The sequence below is a fragment of the Rhinolophus ferrumequinum genome, chromosome 17 (assembly GCF_004115265.2).
Source record: "Rhinolophus ferrumequinum isolate MPI-CBG mRhiFer1 chromosome 17, mRhiFer1_v1.p, whole genome shotgun sequence".
Taxonomy (NCBI): domain Eukaryota; kingdom Metazoa; phylum Chordata; class Mammalia; order Chiroptera; family Rhinolophidae; genus Rhinolophus; species Rhinolophus ferrumequinum.
In genome coordinates this window covers 6,399,018-6,417,731 of record NC_046300.1, presented here as the reverse complement: position 1 = coordinate 6,417,731, position 18,714 = coordinate 6,399,018, and the positions used below count along the sequence as shown (strand labels likewise).

Sequence of the window (18,714 nt, the reverse complement as noted above, 5' to 3'; positions counted from 1 at the left end):
CGCCCACGGGCGGCCAATTGCGGGCGCTCCCCGCGCGGTTCCTAGCGCCCCGTCCCGCCGGCGGCCGCGAGACCAGACCGAGCGAGCGAGCGAGCGAACGGTCGCGGTCCGCCGATTCCCGAGCGCAGCGCAGGGCCAGGGTGCTCGGCGAGGAGCGGCGCAGCCCCGCACGGCCGCCCGGCCCCAGCGCAGCAACCAGGCGGGCACAGCGCCACCGGGCCGAACCGAGCGCAGCGCCCCGAAGCCGAGCGCACGGTCGCCCGCGCCCCGCTCCCTGCGCCGGGGAATGCGCCCTCGGCGCGCCGGCCAGGGGGCGCCCGCAGCCCACCCGGGGGGAGGCGGCCCCGAGCGCCCCTGAGCCTTCCCATGGCCCGGGCTGGGGCCCGGGGCCTCGGCTGCTGACGCGCTCGAAACCCTCGGAACCGGTTAAGCCCGGGCCGCGGCGCCGACCCGGGCTCAGGCACAGCGGCGAGAGGGCGCGGGCAGGGCCATGGCCCCGGGGGGCCGCTAGCGCGGGCCGGCCCAACCCGGAGCCGCTCTGCCGCCGCGGTAGCCGCCGACGCCCGGGAGCCCAGGCCCCGCCACCGCGAAAGAGGTGAGTGCGCCAGGGAACCGGGAGGGAGCGGGCAAGCGGCCGGGCCACCCCGCGATCCCTCTGAGACCCGCGGCACTGCAACTCTGCGGAAGTGTGCGTGGCACGGGGCATGGAGAGCCAGGGACCTTCCCGCAGACGCAGGGGCGACAGGTCTAGAGTGGGCGCTGTACCTGTCTGGCGTGCCCGGACGCTTTGCATCGGGGCGACGTGGGGTTGTGTGGATGAGGTGACTTGCGAGGTCATCAGTGTGTAAAGCAACTTTTTCCCGTAAGGTTCTTGGTAGGTGGGTGCTCCCTTACACCCACACCCCCACGTTCCTGGAGCGGGAGTCCGGATGCCCCTTCTCCTGGCTCAGCTCTTCCACTCACTAACGCTTCTGGCAGCGCTCTTCCCCGGTAGGTGCGCCCGCCCTGCCTCAGTGTTCCTGCCTCAGTGTCCCGATCTCGCGATCGTCTGCTGGAAAGGAAGCGCTATCCTGGCTGCCCCCACGTGGAGGGTCTCCCGGATCTGCAGGGCAGGAGGACTGCCGGCCCCCAGGCTTTTCTCCCGGCACTGTGCCGGCCCTCTGATCTCCAGCTACCAGCTTGGGTTTCTTTGCCAGCAGGGAGTCTTGTCCGTTAGAGGCCGGCTGTATGTGGGGTGTAGGTGAGCTGGGGAAACCTGCAGTCAAGCCCCCGTTTGGGCAGGCTGGGCCCCAGTGGTGAAGTGGGCAAGGGACACGAGGAGCTTGGTGGGCTCTCCTAGAGCAGGTGGGACCAGGGAGTGTCAAGGTGGTCCAGGAACAAGGCAGGCATGGCAGGAGGGGTCATCTGGGGGAAGGGTTGGGGCCTGGCTGGATAAATAACTTCTCATTCTTGAGATAACTGTCTTGTGAGCACCAGCCCATGAACACCTGGGGGAGGGATGGAATTGAAGGCACTGGTGTGTCCGCCCTGGAGCTGGCCAGGTTGGGGGTTGCTGTCCTCCTGAATTCACCAAGATTGTCTCCCAGAAGCTCCTGTCCTAGTTGCAGAGATAGGGAAACTGTACCCAGGGTTTGGGAGGCTCATCCCAGCCCAGGGGGTTGTTTGAAGCTGGGGCTTTATCCCAGTCTGCAAAAGGATTGTGCCTGGACCCATGGGGGACCATGTCCTGGAATGGTGTCCTGGAAGGCGAGGGCACTGGGCATGCCTACCCCTACTGCAGCCCCTCAGTTCTGAAGGAGTCAGGTCCTCCGGAAGTGTGTGTGTGTGGGGGGAGAAGGCCAGCAGCCTAGCCTCAGCACCCCCACCCTGCTCTGCTAGGCCTACCTTAAGGGGGAGGATGGAGCCTAACCCAGGTGACCTTGACTGGGAAACCCCCGACCACCACGAAAGGAGGAGTTTCAATCCCAGCTATGCTAGGGTGGCTCTGCTTCCTGGTCCTTGGGGTGTTGGGGGAGGGGGAAAGCCAAGGAGCCAGGAAGGAGCTCTGGCCTGCAACGGGGAGTATCTGAGGGGCTGGGTAGGGGGTGATGTACTGTTAATAATTTCTTCCCCATGTTCCCCCGTAGCCCCTGCTTCTGTCTCCCTTCCATCCTGGCAGTTCTCAGCTCAGAGGAGTAAACCTCCCTTCCCTGAGGCTGTCTACCCCTCCACCCCCACTCTAAGCCTGGGAGGTCTGGAGCAGGCTCGAGGATTCGACCACCTAGCCCCCTGCCCCGCCCCCAGGTGCCTCCGGACCCCCTCGATCGGCAGCCCCTTTCCTGCACCCCTTGCCAGCCCCAGCTCCTCGGTTCTTTGTTCGCGTCTCTCCTCCGTCCCTCCCTCTCTCCTCCCTCTCTCCTCCTCCCTCCCGCCTGCCTGCCTCCCTTGCTCCCTCCCAGCCAGCCTTCTTTCCTTCCTTCTCTGCTCTCCTCCTGGTGGGCTCCCAGGTGGCGGTGGCTGTTCCTTCTCTGTCCACCCACCTGGACCTGCTGACTGGGGGCTTCTCTGGGGCTGGGGCTGAATGGAATGCAGCTAGGGGCTGGCAGAAGGGAAGCAACTATAGAAATGCCCTCCCCTTCCCACCCGCTGTCCTCCTCCTCTCCTTCCTTCCTCTCCTCTCCTCCATCCCCCAGGCTGCTAAAGAGGGGGCTTGGAGGCCCCAACAGACTTGAACATTCCCCATTCACCCCTTTAAAGGGCCAGAGCACTGTTGGAGGTCCCTGTAGGGATCCTTAGGGTAAGACCCTCCACCTTCCTGGACACCTTGGGGGACTCCAGCTGTCCTTGGTGACCCTGACCTTGTCACCGTGAAAATGGATGCAGGAGAAATGAGGTTACAAGGAGGGGGGAAGTGAGTGAACCCGAGCACCCCGATACATAGGATCAAAGCTCTCTGAGGGACCCAGACTGCACCTTACCCTCCCAAAGCCAGGACAGTGTCTCCCAGCTTCCTCGAGCCCCACCCCACTAGCAGGTCAAGTTCTTGAGCAAACATGCCTGTGAGGACGTGTGTGGGCATGTGGACGTGTGTATGCATCCACAACTGTTAGTGGGGGCCTCCTAGGTGTACCCCGAGGGTGGTGGTGGCTGCAAAGCCCTTTCTCCCACCTGCCTCCCTCATCAGAACTTGTCATTCATCAGCACCATCTTGGTGCCCCAGCAGGCAGGGGGAGGGGCTGGTTCTGATTCTGCCCTCCCCCAGCCAGCCTCCCCAGGAGGGAGCATCTGTGATGGGGGATTTTGAAGGAACCTGAGAGGTGTGTCAGGCACTCTGGAGAGGGTGTTTCCACAGAGGTCACCACATGGGGAATGGGCCAGGAGGCCTGAAGCTGCATTTCCTGCCTGAGGAACCATAAGTGGTTTGCCTAGGCCGGAGAGGCAAGGGTTCTGGGGAGGTGGGCCTAGGGAGGGCCCCGGGGTCTGTCTAGGGAGGCCCGACAGTCAAATGCGGAACCTGGGCCTTGCCTCAGCGTATGCCAGCCAGTGCAGGAGTAACAGGCCGTAGTACCCCTCACCCCGCCCCAAGGTCCTAACATTGGCCTGGGGTCCTGCCTCCCAAGTGAGAAGGTAATAGGGCAGATCTGGGGGATGGGGCTCACACTGTCATTCTTGGTGCCCCCACCTCCAGTGCATCTGGGTGGGGGGGTTGGGAGTTGGCGCTGGCTTTTGCTGGGAGGGAGCAATATGTTGCGACAACTGGTGCTAGGCTGCGTTTACCCAACAGCCAGCCTGCCACGGGAGACAATATTTGAAAAACAGTATCCAAACTTGGACCTGCTGGGGGTGTGGGAGTTTTGCAGGGGAGACTGCAGGCCTGCCCAGGCCAGCTAGCCATCCTAGCTCCCCTTCTTCACCCTCTAGAGGTAGAGCTGGAACTTTTCCTGGCAGGAAGTCCTTCCGTATGTCTGACCTGGATCCCTCCTGCTGTGATTTCAGTAAAAGTATACACTGCTATTCTTTGCCTCTCCCTTTCTGGCTGCTGTCGCTCTTTCACTTTAGGCTGTCTACGTGTGTCTCACTCATCCTCCACTCTCTCCCATGCACCCCGCCCCAATAATCAGGTCCAGATTTTCCTGTACTTGGAGGAGAGGTTTTGCTGGAGCAGGCAGGGCTGGACCCACCTCTTTCCCACATTCCTTGAGATGGCAGAGGGCAGGGGCAGTCCACATGGTTAGGGGTGGTACAAGGAAGAGCTCAGTTGGGAATGGAGAGGGCTGTAGTTCACCTGCTTGGGCTGGCTCCTATGAGTGGAATTCAGGAGTCTGGGGGCCGGAGATTGGGGGGTTGAGTCTCCAGGGGCCCCTGTTAGCTCTGCTGACCCTAGGCTACACCTGATTGTCTTCAGGCCTATTTGTTATACCTCCCCAGACAGAGGCAGGGACAGGAAAGTATATGAGGTTTCCACACTGGGGCATTCATGGCCCCAGGCTGAGTGTGTGAGCAAGGAGACACCCATCACCCTATTTGTTCAGCTAGGGAAACTAAGGTACCTTGGGCAGAATGACACGTGGGAAATGCGGGTAGGGCAGGACTCCCTTATCTGCCTCACACATTCCAATCTTGATTCCCCCCTAGCAGGTGTCCAGACTGCCGAGCCTGCTTCCTGGGCCCTCGGCCCCTCCCACGATGCCTGTCGCTGGTTTCCTCCTCTGGGCTTCCCTACTGACTGGGGCCTGGCCAGCCACCCCCACCCAGGACCACCTCCCAGCCACCCCCCGGGTCCGGCTCTCATTCAAAGGTAAGAGGCCACCTTGCTGTTCCTCATGCATAGCACTTGGCCCCATTGCACAGGAGAGAGGAGAGGTCAGGGTGAAAAAAGGACAAGTTGTGCAGCCACATGGGTCTCCCTGGGTGTGTGTGGTGGGGACAGGGAGGTAGTGGCCTGCTGGGAAGGGCTAGAGACTGGGCCACTTAGACATCTTGGAGAAGGGTCAGGAGTCGGCCCCTTCTAGAGCTAGCATGTGAGGTCTCAGGCTGGGTGGCCTTGGCTCTGCCGGCTGTTCCCCTCTGTGTTTGTAGAAGCCCTTTCTTGCCACTGCTATGCGTCTGGTCTTGCCCTGGGCAGTCCCTGGAGTGGAGCGTCAGATAGTCGTGCAGACCCTGAGGCCTCAGGAAGCAGGAGGAGCAGGACCTACTCTACTGGGGTGTGGGTGCTTGAGGAACCTTGCTGTGGGCCTCTAGCGGGAAGGGATTCCCAGGAATTGGGGAGGCTGTGACTGGGTAGGCCACCTGGTGAGTTCTGAGGGAACACAGGCTATGGTGACAAGCCTGAGCACCTGAGATCCCCAGTGAGCACTTTGCCTCGGAAGTCCCTGGAAGGTTATAGTGATGGGTTGGGGTCTACAGAGTGAGACGCGGGTCCCCTAGCTCCATCACCTTTGCACCTAACCCCACTGGGCAGGGGAACACACATGACACACACACCCAGCTGTACACATGTCTCACTCACTAGCCACTTCCTCGAGGGTGTGTGATTACAGTGTACCCTCGGCCTGGGGTAAGGGGCAGTGGCCATATTGGGGCCTGGGATCCTGGGGTCATTGCCGAATTCTCAGCCTGGGCCCTCCTCTGGCCCGAGGTCACTTTGTCCAGCAGGCTGTCATGGGTGCGGCTGACTTAGCAATGGCTGGCTAGATTTCCGGGCACACATGTTGGGGTGAAAGGCTGGGCTGACCTCTTTCCTTCCTCAGGCTTGGCCGAGGCCCAGCCCTCACCTTACCAAGTTCACATGTTCCCCAGCAGAGCCCCTCCCTTGCCCTCATCCCACCCCTGCAACTTGCTGGCGTTAGTGGGGATTGAATTTATGAGGATGTGCCTGGAAGGAACTGAGAAATGGGCAGAAGAGTGCATCAGTTTGGTTTGTAAAAGCAGCCCTCCTCTCGTAGGCCTGGAGGATGAGATATTTATTCTGCTGATATCCCCACCCTTCCCTGGTGGAATTTCTCAGAGCAGATTGATTAATAAGTCTTGATGGGACCTGATCTCCCCTCCTACCCCCTTCCCAGCCCAGGGTGCAGGGAGAGGGAGTAGAGCATCCCCCTCCCCCCATGGGAAGGAGGGGTGGCTTGGTCTCCACACCCCTGGGACTCTGGAGCCCAGACATCCATTCTGGGTGTTATTTTTGTCATCACCCTGGAGACCCATGAGAGGAAGCAGGAGGGACGAAACGTAGGGAGGTCCTCCGTATGCTCCTTTTAAACCTTCTTGGACCTCCAGGGCCAAAGGGGTAAAGGCTTTTGTTCCAGTTTTCCAGAGAGAAACCGAGGCTCGGGCAAGGGCAGGGCCAAGGTCAGGCAGGAGGCAGAGGCGAGGCCAGAAATAGAACCCTGGTGTCCTGGCCTTGTTGTCGCCTGACTCCCACATCAGTCAGGTCGATTCCCTCTCAGTTAGCTCTGAAGCCGACACCCGCGGTGACTAAAAGCCCAACTCCTGGCAGCCAGCCTATGGTGGTGCTGACTGCCTGGCAACCTGGGGTGGGGCTGTGTGCTACCTGGGGCCACCCCCTCCCTGGGCCTTGGTGCCTTTGCACACGCAGGTTTCCCTGCCCTGAATGGCCCTTCCTGTTCCCCACTTGATCTCATGTCCTAGTTTTATGCTTAAATATCACTTAGTTGAGCAGATACTTGAGTACCTACTATGCACCAGGCCTTGTGCTGAGTACTGGGGGCTCTGCAGTGAACATAGTCAGGTACTTACAGTCAAATTGACTGAAAGACAGTGGACACCCAGTTGGTCAGTGCCACCTGGGAGCCCGGCACCTCCTGTGCACCAGGCCCTGTGCTGGGTGGTCTTAGCCGGGTCATATACACAAAGTGGCCCTCAGTGAGGAGGAAGCCTTCACCAAGTGTTCGTGGCGTGAGAATGGAGACCCACACCTACAGAAACTGCCATCCCACAGCCAGGCCAGAGACTGGGAAGGAGGGGGCTTCTCCGCCGAGTACACAAGAGGGGCACAGAGGCATTGGTGGTCACTCTGGCCCCATGCCTCAGTTTCTCCATCTGTGCCTTGGGTGGACATAGTCACTGGTAAGCCAGGCCTCAGGGACTCAGCCTCGGCTCATGCCCTCCCTACCTGAGTCCTGCTGCAGGTGCTAGTTCCACCCTGGGGGGGCCAGGCTCTAAGGCGGAGGTGCTGGCATGAGGGGCCATACTGCCCAGAGCAGATAAAGGAACAAAGGCAGGAACTGGGCCAGACTCGGGTTTGCTGCCTGCCCCAGCCGGGCCTAAAGCTGAGAGGATGTAAGGGAGAAGGGACTCAGGGTTCAGTGAGAGTGTGTGTGTGTGTGTGTGGGGGGGGGCTCTTGGGACTCACCTCCTGAGCTTCCATCAGCTGCACAGCCCACGTCAGGCACAAGTGAGGGATCATGTAGAAAAGATGGCTAGAAGCAGGCGAAGTATTCTTTGAGAGCTCGGGGTGCTTGGGACTAGAGAGCCTGGACAGCAAATCCCTCTTTCCTCCACCCCTCCTTGCGTGGGCCTGGAGTCCTCTTAACCCCAGAGTAACTGGCCAAGTCTGAGAGAAAAAGCTCTCCTTCCCCCGCCCTGAAAGGGCAGCACCTCAGCTGCTGCAGGGAGGTGCCAGGGCCCTGCCAGGTCCTTTGTTAAGCTTGGGGAATGTTTATTTTTTCCCAGGAAGCCATCCCATAATACACCGCTGCTGCCTGGGCTGGCTTTGGCCAAGAGGTTTTTTGGTGGGGGAAAGGGGTCTTGTGATGACATGAGGTGGCTCGGCTACTTGGGAAACTGAGGCAGAAGTAGGGAGATGGAACAGAAGGTCATCTTGCCAAAGGAGGTCAGGAAAGATACGAATAATAAAAATAATAGTAGGTGTGCATGGTGATGACCAAGGAGTGGTCCCTGCAAGGCCTGACGGGGCCTCCCTGGGTGTCCTGTGAGGCATGAGACCTAGAGGCTCCCCATGTCACTCAGGAGCAGGACCAAGATGGAGCCTGGCTCTACCTGACGTCTCAGCTTGTCTCAGGACTGAGTGTGGAGGGTGGGATGGGGGATGCACAGCCCTGTCCCATGAGCTAGGGACAGGCTTCCAGGATCCTGCGGTGCCAGCTTTAGTCTTCCCAAGGGAAGGGATAGGGTCGCAGCTTCTCCTCCTAGGGAGCTCTCCCTTCAGAGAAGGAAAACCAGGGTCCTGCAGAGGAAAGTGCTCCTGTGTCCAGAGTAGCCTTGGGGTTCGAACCTTCTGTGACTCTGGTGTCACTGTCTTGCTCACTGCAGAAGGATATTCTGCAGGTGGAAGACGGGAATGGGTGCGTGCTGGTCAGTCCTGCCTCTGAGCCTGGTTGGGGGGAGCTAATGGCCCAGAACAGTGCCACCACTTACGGCATTTGCATGTGGCATCAGAGAGCCAGTTTCCAGGTTTCTTTGTTAGGAAATGATCAGATTTGGAAGTTAGGAGGGGTCACGGTTGGTGGGGGTAGGGGTAGGAGGTTGTGCAAGCCTTGATGGAGCGTTGCCCCACCCCCAGGCCTGACTGCACGGGCATGGGGGTGGGGCTGGGGAGCTGGAGGACCCACCCTGGCCCCCCAGGGGCTCCCTGGCCAGCTTCAGATTGCAGAGGAGGTGAGGAGCCCTGGGAGCTTGAGGCCAGGGGTGGCATTAGGGAGCTGGGCAGTGGTCAGGTGGCTTGGATAGCTACAGGAGGATCTGAATCTAGCCAACCAGCATGGGTGGGTATTCTAGGATGAGCCAGGAGGAGGGAGGAAGGAAGATCCAAAGCGTGAACTTGAGCCCCAATCTCTGCTTTTGGGATCGGTTTTCCTGGAAATGGGAGCTGCCTCACTCCTAACAGGGGACTTGGAACTGGCCACTTAGGGAGTTGGGAAGTCCTGTGGGCTGGCTGCCCACCCCTCAGCTGCCCAGAATCGGCCCTCAGAGAGAATGGGGATATGTCCTTGTGCTTGCAGAGGACCTGCCTGAGGTCCAGCCTGAGTCAGCCAGGCCAGGGGCTGGGGCCTTCAGCTGTGGTCCTTCCAGGTCCAGCCAAGCGTCGGATGGGACTGCCACCGGCTGGGCCTCAGCGGCACAGGCCTTGTCTCTGGTTCCCTGGCACTCTGCCTGCCCCTCCCTCCCTGGCTCCAGCTTCCCTTGGCACCGAGCGAGGAGCTGGTGCATGCTCAAGGAGTAAATCATGTTCCTTGGCAGCCCCCGCTGCTTCGTAATCGTAAAGAATTTAAAGAGAAACCGCCAAGATAAAAATCTCATCCTGGCCCATAAAAGCATCTTTCACCCTGTGGCTTAGGAGGCAACAGTCTCAGACTGGGCTCCCGGCTGTCTGCACCTGTATGTGTGCACCCCCAACCCTGTGACCCCTCTGGAGGTGATGGGGGCCCAGGGGGTGTCTTCAGAGCTGTGGGTACCGAGCCCCTGGCTCCAGCTCCTCGAGACTCCAGGGCAGGGAGTATGGCACTGAAATTTGGTAGAATGCACAGGTGGTGGTGGTGGTGGTGATGGGAAGGACTGGCCCTGAAGGCAGACAAACCCCATTCTACCCTCGCCAGCTGGGTGACCTCTGACAAGTGGCTTAGCCTCTCCAAGCTCTCGTCTCTTCCTGTGGAAGCAGCATCCTGAGGTTTCCGGCTACGCTGCTCGCATCCTGGCCTTGGGTGGACCTTGACCAGTGAGGTCCCTCTGTGTCCCTGCTACCTCATCTGTAAAATGCGGATATGGATGGTGCCGACCTCATCATGTTTTCAGGAGGATTCACTTTGTGAGTGTAGTTGCGGCCCCAGCGAAGAACTCTTAGTAACCAGAAGCTCCGCTGAGGGTGGCAGACAGGTGAGGGCTGATCCTGGAGGCTGCCCAAGGAGCCCCACACTGCCTCACCCCGCCCTCTGGATTTCTAACCTTTGGTGAGCGAGACGGTGTTTGGAGAAGACTGCAGGAGGGACCCTGAGCCCTGTGGTGGCGTGGGGTCAGGAGGAGGAGAAAGGTACCATGGGCATCTGGACAGGCTTCGTGGAGGAGGCTACATCTCCAGCAGGGGAAGAGAGATTGTGGGAGAGGGAAGAGCAGAAGCAGAGGCAAGGTGTTTGTGGTGTAGCACCTGGGGAAAGGGCAGGGTGCCAGGATATTGTTTTCACTTTCTCCTTGTGATTTTTAAGCTCCTTTTAATCCCAGCAGAGGTACCGCATACATATTGTAAATCCAATGATAAGAGATGTGTTTGCAGAGGGGATACCTTGGAGGGGGCTCCCTCTAAGATGAGCTCCCCAGTCTGGTTGGAGCCCACCATCAGTTGCAATGTCCCCGCCTCCGGTTCCTGCAGCGTGTGCTGGGTTGACCAGATCTGGGCTGCTCGCTTGGACATCTACACAGCTGGGCTGGGAGCGTGTTGGCCTGGCCTGGCCTGGCCTGGGAATCTGAGCCCCGCCTCAAGGGGGCCCTTGGCGCTTTGGAGAAGCAGAGAAGATTCCTGCTGCATTTTTCTTAGAAATAGCAAGAGGGCCCTTGCCAAAGGCCTGGATGCCAGAAGGCTCCAGTCTGAATCCCAAGCCGAGCTCACGTGGGCGCCTGAGCTTGGCAGGCCTGCAGCCACCCCCCACCCCCAAGGCGGCTGAGCAGCCCCAGGGAGAGGGCGGACGCCTCCTGGACTCCAGACCCTGACCACTGGTCCTGACCCAGCACAGAATCGGGCCTGGGTAGCGGGTGAGGAACACCCAGGAGGCCAGCCTGGGGCGGGGGGTGGCCTCAGCTAGGCTGACTTGTGGCATTCTCAGGGGGGCCACCCTGCAAGTCCTGCCTATCTGCCTTACCTCTGCAGGCAGGGACAGCCCCAAAGCAACAGGCGCCTCTGGGGACCAGGAAGCCTTTGGAGTGTGAGGCCTCAGCTGCAGACCCCCCTTCCCCCGCTCTTCTTCCTTCCTTCCTTCCTCCCCTGGTCCTTCCTTGCCTCCACCCTCTCCCATCACCACCCTGACCCCTCCTTGGCTTCCTACCCGGACATGTTCTTTCCTCTGAGGTCTCTGCACCTAGCCAAGAGCCTTGTTTCTTCCCACTTAAGGCTCAGTGCTGATGCCCTCATTTCCCTCTGGGGAAGAGTCCACTCCCTCTGTTCCTGCTGGTCAGCCAGCACGGTTAGCTCCTGTGAGTCAACCTTCATTGGCAGAACAGCAGCTAGAATGTGGGGGCCTGGTGGGCTCCTGCATCACCTGAGGTCAAGGCAAGTGGGTGGCACTCCAGGGGGTCTGCCCAGGGCGGTCTGCATTGTCATTCTGTTCAACACCTGCCTGTCCCAGCACAGGCCTGCATGGAGTACTTGCTGCTTTCCTGCCCGGGCTCCTGACTCAGCCTTGCTGCACCCCCAAGGCTGGCCCTGAGCGCACATCTGTCTGGGTAGTGCCTCAGTTTTCCCATCCAAATGTGTTGGGATGGGAGCTAAGACTGGCCGGGACATCCTGGGAATCTTCGGGTGTGTGATATGAAGAGGCTGCAGGGACCCCAGGAGTCAGAGGAGAGCAGCAGAGATGGGGGCTGAGCCCAGGGCAGGGGGAGGGGCCTGACACCCAGGAGCCTGTCGCTCCTATCCTGACCTGTCTGTCTGGTTGATTTATCGGAGTAAATGAGCCATGGAGAGTTTGTTGTCTTTTGCAGTCACAGGGTGGAGGAGGTGGCAGAGGAAGGAGTAAGGGGTTTCCGGGCCAGGTCTGGAATGTGGGAGGAGGGGTGGGCCCCCAGGCCTGTGGAACTGGAGGCCCTGATGGCCCTTTCCCTCTCCCCACCTGAGAAGTGGGTTAGTGCAGCCCTCCCCCTCAGGCCTCACCTCACCCTCACTCCCACCCCCACCCCGCCACACTTCTTGGGGCACATTCCTGTGTGAGCTGCTTGCCTGGGCGGCTCTGCCCCTTCAGACTATCCCGTCACTGCCTTGTGTCCTTTCCAGGCTGAGCCAGAGCTCTGAACATGGCCTGACCAGTGAATGTCCGGAGGGGTTCTCGTAATCAGCTGTGCACACCGCTAGCTAGCGTCCATGGAGGACTTCTTGGCGCCCTGAGCCACCAGCCCAGATGGAACTATCAGGCACCATGGGGCTGGGGGATGGGCAGGGATCCCCAGGCTAGAGAGCCCCCTACCTGCTAGGACAAAATGGTTGAAAGTCACTAACCTCCCGCTGGGGAACCTCTGGTTCCAGCTGGCTTATGTGCCAGGGAGTGTCCCTGCTGCCCCTTGCCTCCTGGCTTTTCCTGCGTATGATGAGCTGTGCCCCCAGCCTGTCCTCTCCTGGGCGGAGCAGGTGGGCGCTGGGGCGGAACGGGCGTGGGAACAGCATGCCAGGTTCTGCTGGCCCCAGACCCCCGAGCCCCAACCCTCCCAGCCCCAGCCCCCTTCCCGCCCCAGTTCCCCAGCCCCTGCCCCCCTGCCCACTGGGTGGTTCCTCCAGCTCTGGCTCCTGTCCAGCTTGGTGTTTACGGAACAGCTGGGATGTTTACAGCAGCCTTTAAGAAGGGGCCCCTCATTCCAGAGGGTTTCCCATCTTGAGGATTCTATTGGGGACTCTTCCAACTCGCCACCTCCCCGCACCCCTGAGAGAGGCCTGTCCGGAATGCAGGGGCAGCACCCACTTCCACCCTCTCCAGGGCTGGGCTGGGGTCCAGGTGTTGGCCCCTCACTCTCCATTCAGACTTCAGGTCCCTCTCCTGGAGGGGTGGACATTCCCAGGAGTGGCAACTCTAGGTGGTGAAATACGGTACTGGGTCTCCAGTTCAGACATTTAAATTAAATTCAATCAGAGCCCGTTATTGAATATAAACACTCCGAGTCATTTACATGTTAATTATGTTGAATGGACTATGAGGCCATAATTAGTTGCTAATTGGGTGAGAGCAGCTGTAATTGGTTTTGTTGGCATCGACCTGGCTCACCTGCCTGTGGGAAGGGGGGCGAGTGTGGATAGCTCCCCGGGAGGCCCCTGGGTCTCCAATCTGTAGAGCCTGGCCCGAGGATGGGATTGGAGGGGACAGATATTGAGGTGCTTGGGTCCAGAGGAGCCTGGAGCCGACTCCCTAGGGAGGAAGGAGGTAGCTTAAGCCCAAGGCAAAACCTTGGATCTGGCTTCTAGGGGTTTCCATCCAGAACATCCTGGGGTGGTTGGGAAAGAGACTGGGAGAGCCAGCCCCAAATCAGCAGTGACAGCCTTTCCTGCCCAGCCCCATGTGGGACTTGAACAAATGGGAAATGCCCAAGAGACGGTCAACAAGGGAACACAAGGCCGGTGACACCCTGGCATATCCCTGCCAATGCTGGGGCCCTGGCTGGCCTGGCCAGTGTGGGAGTTTTGGCCTTGGGGTATGAGTGAGGTGGGTGTGCTATGCAGGGGGAAGGTATGTCCAGAGGCTTTGGGGCTGCCCTGCCCCCAGCTCAGCCTGGCTGGGGCTCCCAGGGTTGCATGGCTGTGGCCAGGGGCTGAGACCTTCCGGTTGGCCGCTCATTAAAAGAGGATTAGGCCTGGAGCCAGGGGGCCAGCCCAACCCCTGGGCCTTCCTCTGGGGCCCCTCACAGCTTTAGGGGAGTGAGAAAGGGGCTGGGGGCCACCCTTCCCCAGAGCCCATGGGCGTATCCAGGTTAGAACCCTCTGGACGCTCCACTCCTGCTGTTGCCACTACGGCCACCTTCTTATGCACCTCAGTTTCCCTCCTCAGAAGAGCAGGAGGATGAAGGACTGACGAAGACCCTGGCCAGCACCCCTGCCCCGGCCCCCAGCCTCATTTCTCTCCCTTAGCTCAGGGAGTAGGCCTGCACCAGCCCACGTGAGGTCAGAGGTCAGGAGTGGCTGCAGGGACCTGTCTATCACCCCCCAGGACCCAAGCACACTGTCAGTCAGGGCTGCTGCTTTGTGGAGCTGTAACCAAGGGGGCGGGCACCTATCTCTGCTCCGGGAGCCCCCTTTTGGCAGCAGTCCCTTCCTCACTAGCAACAGGCCTGGTGTCCTAGAGACGGGGCAGCAGGGGTCGGCCCGCCCACTCAGGGTCCACGGGTGAGGGCTGCGGACACGCCTCCTCAGTGCTGCCCTCGTCCACTACCTCCTTTAAAGCATTATCAGCTGTTTCCAGAGAGGAGGAAATGGAGACCCCTGGACTAAACCCCCTACACATTGAGAATGTTCCTGCCTCTGGACCTTCGCCAGACCCTCCTGGGCCAGGACCCTGAGTATCTAATGGCCATGGGGGAGGGCTATAGGCTGGGAACTGCTGCGGAAATGAGGTGTCTGATGCCAGAAAAGGCCCTTCCTTCCCCATGACGGGAAAAGCCTTCCCGGATGTCACCCCACCCAACCTGTGCCCAGCCTGGGTGAGGGTATGGGGGTGGGGCACCTTTCCCAGGAGGCATTACCCACGCACACCACCCTCCCTCCCCGAGGTCAAAGCTTATCCAACTTGAGTCCCAACACTCTCAGAACCCATTGTGCCCCAGCCCCTCCCTCAGTATGGCCGTGGGGATGGGGGAGGGGTGACCCTCCCTCTATCAGAGCTGCGCCTGGGACTAGTGAAGCAGAGGTGGAGAGAGACTGGCCTGAGGACACGGCCAGGCTGGGTCCACATCAACGCCCCACACACACTCACACCCCGATGCCCCAGACCCTTGGTCTGTCTCTGCTCCTCAGATGGGCTGAGGACCAGTAGGATCTAGTCCTGCTGACGCTGCACGTATCAGAACAGGATAGCAAGCGTTACACAACTACCTCCTGCCCTGCCCCAGGCTTCTTGGAGGAATGAAAGCCCCCAGTTCCTTTGTCCTGTGGCAGGGTGGAAAAGGGGGACAGGACACCAGTTTCACTCCTCACCCTGTAACCTGAGGTGAGCACCCCTCTCCCCTGGAGCTGGGGGTGCAGGGCTGTCATAGGGCCCCTTGTTTTAATTCTTTCCTACAATTTGGCATCACTGAGATGAGCACTGCAGCCATGGGTTGATAAGGCCAGAGCTCTATATCTAATTCACTCTGGAACCCTGGGAAACTCCCACCCTCCCCACCTCAGTTTCCCCATCAGTAGGCTGGCTTCAGATGGATGATTTGGGGGTTAGCTCTGCTCCTGTGGGTGGGGGATGGGATGGAGACAGACTGGAGTTAGGGGAGGGTTGGGGCTGAGTCATTGTCCTCTCTGTTCCCCACTAGGAAATGGGGAGGCAGGGATGGGACTAAGGGTTGATGTCCTCCAAGAAAGGGTAATGTCTGAGATGCCAGCTTCCATGGGAAAAGAACTTGGGCGCCCATCCTATTCTCTCCCCACCAAAGCAGAGATGGCCCGGGAAGGATGGGTGGGGGGAGGAGCACGGATGGATGCTCAGCTGTAGCACTGCCCTGAGATCAGAGCAGGACGCCCACCCCAGGATCACCTAAATGTCAGTACTAAGAAGGCTCAGGAGATGGTCTACGTAGGAACGGAGTGCCCTGGCCAGGGTCATGAAGCCCGCGTCAGACCCTAATTTCTGACCCTTGGTCCCACGTCTCCTCCACCCCACACGGCCTCATGGGGCACCCTTTCCCTGCCACAGTTTCCACCGTGACCAAAACATCATGTCCTGTGACAACAGAGCCATTGACTCTGGCTACTGGGAGGAGTCCCGAGCGTTCTGAGTCATGTGCCCTGTTGGTGGAGGACGAGTCACCTTTCCGCTCTGGTCTTCACCACCAGGGCTGGCCTTGCCTGGGCCTCCCCTGCTTCCGTCCAAAAAGCCATGGACCTAGGTGGGAATCCCACCCCCCCATGCACTCCGGCACGTCATCTCCCTTCTCTGTGCCTTGATGTCCTCATCTGTAAATTGGATGTTGTGAGTCCTTGGCTTTATACATCATAAATAGGTGCTTGATGACTAAGTGAGAGACTCGCTCAATCCCCACCTCTGCCCAGGGATAGAGGGGCATGGAGGGTTGAGAGGTAGGATGTCAGATCAAGGCTGGTCTCCTGCTGCCTAGCACGTCTCCGTTTCCTCATCTACTGAATGAATGATCTGTCCCCTACCTTTCTCACAGATGGGAATGGAGCCCAGAGGGCTGGGGCTTTGAGTCCCGTAGAGGTACATAGATTTGGGACTTGGGCATGGGGAGGTCACAGCATGGCAGAGGGAGAGGGTCTGGATTCTAGAGGCCCAAGGCTGGGCAGGGGTGGAGGGTAGGGATTAAGTCTGGTTAAATCCCTAGGGCTAACTGTTTGGCGCTTCCCCCACCCCTCTGTCTGAAGGTGCCCACTTGAACCTCTGCTTCCCTCCTCTCCATTGTCCCCTAACTGCCCCCTGGCCCAGAAGGACGGGTCAGGACACAACCAAGGCTATGCCCCCAGTCAGGGTATAAATAACCCCTGGCGGGCTGTCCCAGCCTGGGGGGGCTCCGCTGGCAGCCCCACTTCCTCTCTGGCTACTTCCTGGCCCTGGAGGTGGGGGAGTGTTTACTTTCCTGTTGTCACTATGGCTGGGTGGCCAGGCAGGGGACTCCGAGTGGCCCAACAACAGGTGCAGGACAGGTGCCCAGGCTGCCCTGCCCAGGACTTCAGAGGCGCCGCCGGACAGGCGGGCGAGGCTGTAGCCAGGCAGGGATCGGCCCTTTGATCCCTCGGCGTCCCTGCGTCCCAGAGGTTGGCCAAGGTCATCACCTGTATTCTCTTGTCGCCCCACAGTCAGGACTGGGCAGGGCAAGGCCTTTGCTTGCCCCCCCAGCCCCTCAGACATGGGCTCTGGGTCTGCTATGTGCGTCCCCTGGCTGCCAGCCCGCCTCACACACCCATCCTAGCATATCCGGAAGCTCTGTCCAAAGCTGCACTCAGGCACAGCCCCTCCAGCTCCACTCCTGGATCCCTAACTCACAGCAGGGGTCAGGGTCAGCCAGGCCAGTCCCAGACGGCTGCCTGCGTGGAGGGTTACCTTGACTGAGGATGAGGCCACCTGCTGGTCCCACCTCTAGCAGCATCTAGGGCCTTGGATCCCAGCTGTTCTCTCTCCCCAGGCCTCCTCCTTGACTGCCTCACCTGTGAGATGCATAACCACCTGTGAGAGGGGTAACCAGCTGTGAGAGGGGTAACCAGCTCTGAGAGGGGTAACCAGCTGTGAGAGGGGTACCCAGCTGTGAGAGGGGTAACCAGCTGTGAGAGGGGTTACCAGCTGTGAGAGGGGTAACCAGCTGTGAGAGGGGTAACCAGCTGTGAGAGGGGTTACCAGCTGTGAGGGGGGTAACCAGCTGTGAGAGGGGTAACCAGCTGTGAGAGGGGTTACCAGCTCTGAGAGGGGTAACCAGCTGTGAGAGGGGTAACCAGCTGTGAGAGGGGTACCCAGCTGTGAGAGGGGTACCCAGCTGTGAGAGGGGTTACCAGCTGTGAGAGGGGTAACCAGCTGTGAGAGGGGTAACCAGCTGTGAGAGGGGTTACCAGCTGTGAGAGGGGTACCCAGCTGTGAGAGGGGTAACCAGCTGTGAGAGGGGTTACCAGCTGTGAGAGGGGTAACCAGTTGTGAGAGGGGTTACCAGCTGTGAGAGGGGTTACCAGCTGTGAGAGGGGTAACCAGCTGTGAGAGGGGTTACCAGCTGTGAGAGGGGTTACCAGCTGTGAGAGGGGTAACCAGCTGTGAGAGGGGTAACCAGCTGTGAGAGGGGTTACCAGCTGTGAGAGGGGTAACCAGCTGTGAGAGGGGTAACCAGCTGTGAGAGGGGTAACCAGCTGTGAGAGGGGTTACCAGCTGTGAGAGGGGTAACCAGCTGTGAGAGGGGTTACCAGCTGTGAGAGGGGTTACCAGCTGTGAGAGGGGTAACCAGCTGTGAGAGGGGTAACCAGCTGTGAGAGGGGTTACCAGCTGTGAGGGGGTAACCAGCTGTGAGAGGGGTACCCAGCTGTGAGAGGGGTAACCAGCTGTGAGAGGGGTTACCAGCTGTGAGAGGGGTAACCAGCTGTGAGAGGGGTAACCAGCTGTGAGAGGGGTTACCAGCTGTGAGGGGGTAACCAGCTGTGAGAGGGGTAACCAGCTGTGAGAGGGGTAACCAGCTGTGAGAGGGGTTACCAGCTGTGAGAGGGGTAACCAGCTGTGAGAGGGGTTACCAGCTGTGAGAGGGGTAACCAGCTGTGAGAGGGGTAACCAGCTGTGAGAGGGGTTACCAGCTCTGAGAGGGGTAACCAGCTGTGAGAGGGGTTACCAGCTCTGAGAGGGGTAACCAGCTCTGAGAGGGGTTACCAGCTGTGAGAGGGGTTACCAGCTGTGAGAGGGGTAACCAGCTGTGAGAGGGGTAACCAGCTGTGAGAGGGGTAACCAGCTGTGAGAGGGGTAACCAGCTCTGAGAGGGGTAACCCCCTGTGAGAGGGGTAACCCGCTGTGAGAGGGGTAACCAGCTGTGAGAGGGGTTACCAGCTCTGAGAGGGGTTACCAGCTGTGAGAGGGGTAACCAGCTGTGAGAGGGGTAACCAGCTGTGAGAGGGGTAACCAGCTGTGAGAGGGGTAACCAGCTCTGAGAGGGGTAACCCGCTGTGAGAGGGGTAACCCGCTGTGAGAGGGGTAACCAGCTGTGAGAGGGGTTACCAGCTCTGAGAGGGGTTACCAGCTGTGAGAGGGGTAACCAGCTGTGAGAGGGGTTACCAGCTGTGAGAGGGGTTACCAGCTGTGAGAGGGGTAACCAGCTGTGAGAGGGGTAACCAGCTCTGAGAGGGGTAACCACCTGTGAGAGGGGTAACCAGCTCTGAGAGGGGTAACC

At 59.7% G+C, this 18,714-nt stretch overlaps 1 protein-coding gene across 4 annotated transcripts in view; it reads left to right on the top strand.

The window, feature by feature from the left end:
- Nucleotides 1-351: 351 nt before the first annotated feature.
- The window catches only part of SEMA3F (semaphorin 3F), a 37,161-nt gene continuing 18,798 nt past the window's right edge, over nucleotides 352-18,714 (top strand). Inside the window, exons 1-2 of one of the 4 annotated variants that reach the window (XM_033133188.1) lie at nucleotides 352-595; nucleotides 4,618-4,777. In XM_033133188.1, the coding sequence (XP_032989079.1) occupies nucleotides 4,666-4,777 (112 nt within the window). In that variant the 5' untranslated portion in view covers nucleotides 352-595; nucleotides 4,618-4,665. Of the gene's footprint in view, nucleotides 596-4,614; nucleotides 4,778-9,543; nucleotides 9,764-18,714 lie in introns of those variants that run through there. The other 3 variants (XM_033133190.1, XM_033133189.1, XM_033133191.1) reach the window with 3 other exon arrangements.